Source organism: Triticum urartu, chromosome 4A (genome assembly GCF_056163025.1).
Source record: "Triticum urartu cultivar PI428250 chromosome 4A, HENAU_Tu73, whole genome shotgun sequence".
NCBI classification, from domain to species: domain Eukaryota; kingdom Viridiplantae; phylum Streptophyta; class Magnoliopsida; order Poales; family Poaceae; genus Triticum; species Triticum urartu.
Genome location: NC_141876.1, coordinates 508,003,997 through 508,008,295, shown reverse-complemented (window position 1 = coordinate 508,008,295; position 4,299 = coordinate 508,003,997). Strand labels below are relative to the sequence as shown.

Here is a 4,299-nt window from a genome sequence, read left to right as displayed (position 1 = left end):
TGAATATGATCTTACACTCTTTGCTGGTATATTATAAGTAAAAAAATCATATTAGCAAACTGTATCACTATTTCTAAGGAATAAAACCCATGCTTTAACCCGCAAAAAAAAGAGAATCATATATAGGAGAATATGAAAAATCAAGCACGCTGAGTAATTTGGAATGGATGGATAGAAAGAATTACAAAAAAAATTGCGGGGTGAATTACAATTGATATATAAGTATCAGGGCAAAATACATGTGGCTATAGGTAGTTGATTTTGACTCGTAAGGTCACCATTGCCTAGTTTGAGATCTTCAACACGAGGTGGCCAACTGGACGGACATACATGCTCTTGTTTCTGGCCACACAAATTCATCTATCTTTCTACATGCTGGAAATCCACATCTTTTTTGCGTGCCACTTTAAACGACACAACCACCACCAATTTCACATGTACCAATCACACAATAGGGGGTAAATCATTCCTTTGTCATGTTTCTTAGCCAGAGTAGCTGGATCCATTATTTCAAACGAAATACACATTTGAACATACAATGAAAACGGGAAATGAACCCACATTAAAATGGCAGTTACACGAGGGCATTTATCCACGGCGTTACTAAAGAGCAACGTACGTATGCAAAACGAAAGCAATAATGGGAATAAAACAAGTTTATTTTCCATTTATTTATTCATTTTTCCTACGTCGCCGAACGGAATTATGCAGTCATGCATGAGGAGGTGGCTTTTGGACGTTGGCGCCCATTGTGTGAGGTGTCAGCTGGAGGGATTTACGGGGGGCTCAGCTCCATCCGAAAATGAGTTCGTATAATAGAGAGCGAGGAAGCTTCTTCCTCCACGCTCATATATATCCCACTAGCACAGTGCAGCTCGTGCCGGACGAGAAAGAAGGACGGAGGGAGAGGCAGTTAGGTCGCTGAATCTGGTAAGTGACCCTATCCTCTCCATGTAACTCTACTCTGAGTTCTTCGATGGTGTTCTGGGAAATACAGAGGTTTCATCATTTTGGTATGGCCAATCTGGTTGCGAGGGTTGAGTTCGAACCTCAAATCATTTTCTTCTTCTTTGATTCTCCATAAGCGCTGGTCGTTTGAGTAGGGAGTAGGAAAATTTGACTGAACTCGTCTTCTGTCTTGTTCTATGCTCTTGTCTTCCTTTTCTTTCTTTTTTCAAAAGAAGTCATGCTTTATGTTATAAAAATCTTCACTAATGCTCAACAGTAGTTTAGCCTTGGTTTGTTATGGAAAAATGGAGTTCAAAGAAACCTGTAGAGCGCACCCTGTGGAAGTCTGGGTTAAATTGAGGAACTAGTGAAGTTTTATGTGTTCCCTTTGAGAAGTTTTCGTTTGGGGCATGCGTTTGAGAAGTTCTTGGATGTTTACCTCTCGGTGATATGATAGATCATAGATGTTCATCCATCCATTATCCCCTTGCACGGAATTACCAGTCTTGAGATGCACCAACTATATTACGAACTACCCAAATGCAAATTTTCCATGGTGCAGTTTTTTACAAGTTGACTGTGTTCTTGCAGAACGGAACACTCTGAAACGCCCACGCCCTGACTGCTCAAAATCCTCCATTTAACCCCTACCTCAAATTTGAGCAACTTCGGTGCAAATTCTCCGAGACATGGGCGAAATTCCCGAACCAGAGGTTCCCAAGCCCACGCCGGAGCCGTCGTCGTGGCTCAGCCTGAGAGTCTTCTACCTGCGGCTGAGCAGGTGCGAGGTGGACGAATCCATGCTGGACACCCTGACCATCACCCACGCCCCGCTCACCTCCGACACCGTCCTGGAGGTGAACGGCGACAGGCCAAGAAGCACCGGCAACCACCACGGCCACGTCTCGTGCCCCCTCCGCAGGGACCGCGTGGACGCCGCGTCGCGCGAGGCCTCCTTCGTCAGCACGGCGACCGTGAGGATGGCCGGGAGCGTGCGCTTCGAGGTCCGCGTCGGCGGCGGCGAGAGGCTCCTCGTGGGGATCATGGAGATGTGCGACGTGGCGGAGGAGAAGAAGGGGTGGGTCATGAAGTGCCAGGTCGCCATGCAGCGGTGCTCGGGGTTCCTGAAAGGCGGCGGGGAGGAGGGTGCCAAGTCGCCGATGGTCGAGGTGTACGTGGCGAGCCTGTTCCGGGGCAACCCGGTCGTGTTCACCAAGGCGATGAAGCTGCGGCTCAGGAGGACGCGCCAGGTCAAGGCGCCGTTCATGGAGCCCATCCCCGAGTGCGGCGAGCACGCCGGCGACGACGCGAAAGAAACGCCGTCTGACCAGAAGCATGATCCACAGGTACGTGACGCCACAAATTTAGTTCCGTTTCATCGTCCTGGATTGATTGATTGCATTGCTGTTGCTGAAAGACTGAAACGCATGAACTGCATCTTGCGCGCAGGAATCGGAGTACAGGTGCTACAAGCCGGAGCCGGCCATGGACGACGTCGACTACGACAGCTTGTACATGGGATCGGCGGGGCTGGAAGGCGGGGACAGCGAGCTCTCGTGGTTCACGGCCGGCGTCAGAGTGGGCGTGGGCATCAGCCTGGGCATCTTCCTCGGCGTCGGCATCGGCGCTGGACTCCTGGCCCGTTCCTACCAGTCCACCTCCAGGAGTATGAGGCGGCGGCTGATCTCCGGCCTGCTCTGACTATGAACGGCGGCATTCCAGCATATCACGGAGCCAGCTGGGCACAGCAACTCTGTTTCTCTCCAGACGTGACGCGCATGGAGATTACTCTGTTGTCTGCTGGATGTGTTTGTACACCCTTCTGCCTGTTATATAGAAGCACTAATATTGCTACTAAGAATGCTGCAGTCGTGCACTAATGTTGTGCTGTCACTTCCGGCAACTACGAGGCAGCTGCTTTGTTACATACATGCATGCAGACAAACGTGTCCTCAGTTGCCACGCCTGCGTATACTGCTATATAACACGAGATCATCGATTGTGCTGTTAAGAACAGATGCAATATCGTCCATCGTTTAGCCCGCTTCATCATGTTGATGCACGCTGAGGAGGAGAGCGCGCCCCTCCGCCGGGCCATCGCAACGGGGTCGTCGCCGTATGTGTTGGCCGCCGAGGCCGGCGGAAGCGCCGGAGAGATGGAGATGGGGATGCTCCCCGGGTACCAGCGCCTGTCGACCACGTGTGACGCGACTTTCCCCGACGACGACAGCGGCGACTACAGGGCGTGGCCGTGGGCGTGCCTGCCTCAAGCGGTCAGGATGCTCTGGGGGATACTCGCCCGTGTCGTGTGGAGGTGGAGGGGCGAAGGCGAAGAATCGGCGCCAGCACCGGCACCGGCGGCTGGGAATGGGAGGAGGCGGTCGTCATGGAGGCCGGACCCTGACGACCGGTGGCCGGTGCAGGGCTGGTGCTAGCTGATGTCGTTTTCTTCTTTGTAGCTGATGAAGGTATTGGAGACACATGGGATTCAGGGTATGTGTGTGCGTGGATTTTGAAGTTCATTCAGAAGGGGAAAAAAAACTTTTGGTTTGTAGTAGTTCTTTCATATATCTTGTTCAGTTGTTCTATGGTGGGATCCAGCCATCCAGGCGTTGTTCGGACAGAAATAAGACACTCAACCGGCCGCTCCAAACGCACTCCAAACGTTTGGGCTAACTAGCACCTCCATACTCAGCCCATATCTGGGATGGACCAGACGCTTTCGTACGCTCTGCCACGTCGACTGTCTCACGATGTCCGCACTCTTATCCCGACAAACACTTCCCCTTCCCCAGATGGCAAACTCTAGTCAAACTCACCCTCTCGCCCTCTTTGCTCGCCTCCCCTTCCCTTTGGCATGCCCGGGAACGGATCCGGCAGCTTGTCCGCCGGCATCGACTCGGCGGCGCTCGCCCAGAAGGACTTGAGCTTGTCCGTGCCGGACGACAAGGAGCTCGCGGTCCCCATTGCCCTCCATCGCTCGTCGATGGACAAGGGCAGGAGCTCCACCTCGACGATGTTGCCACTGGCCCAGGTGGGGAGGTGCAGCTCCACTCCACCCCGCAACCGCCCCACGTCATCCGCGCCTTCCCCAACACTACCAGTCCTGCTCCTCCCAAACAACGATGGGTCCTCGTGTCCGCACCTTCGAGCCCGCAGCAGCGGCGTCCGAAGCGCACATGAATCGCCATACAAGGCAAAGGGCGGCTCGGGCCACCTCCAGCCGCTCCGGCTGCGGGTCCTGCAGATCTGCGCCGGAGCCGTTGCCGCCCGCCAGGGACGACGATGAGTCCCTCTGCGATGTCATTTGCCGCTTGTACACCTTGGCAGAGACAGGCGCCCGCCATCGAC

General features: G+C 53.4%; 1 protein-coding gene across 1 annotated transcript; it reads left to right on the top strand.

Moving 5' to 3' along the window:
- Positions 1 to 772: 772 nt before the first annotated feature.
- On the top strand, positions 773 to 2,809 carry LOC125552452 (uncharacterized protein At1g01500). Its single transcript, XM_048716003.2, has 3 exons — positions 773 to 930; positions 1,540 to 2,294; positions 2,398 to 2,809. Exons 2-3 carry the CDS (start codon positions 1,638 to 1,640, stop codon positions 2,647 to 2,649), a joined length of 909 nt encoding a protein of 302 aa, XP_048571960.1. The 5' UTR covers positions 773 to 930; positions 1,540 to 1,637; the 3' UTR covers positions 2,650 to 2,809.
- The last annotated feature ends 1,490 nt before the right edge of the window (positions 2,810 to 4,299 follow it).

Bases quoted from the DNA above. Each gene is read 5' to 3' on its own strand.
- LOC125552452 (XM_048716003.2), top strand. From the start codon at position 1,638: ATGGGCGAAATTCCCGAACCAGAGGTTCCCAAGCCCACGCCGGAGCCG. The intron at 2,295-2,397 runs GTACGTGACGCC...TCTTGCGCGCAG, and splicing joins ACCAGAAGCATGATCCACAG to GAATCGGAGTACAGGTGCTA.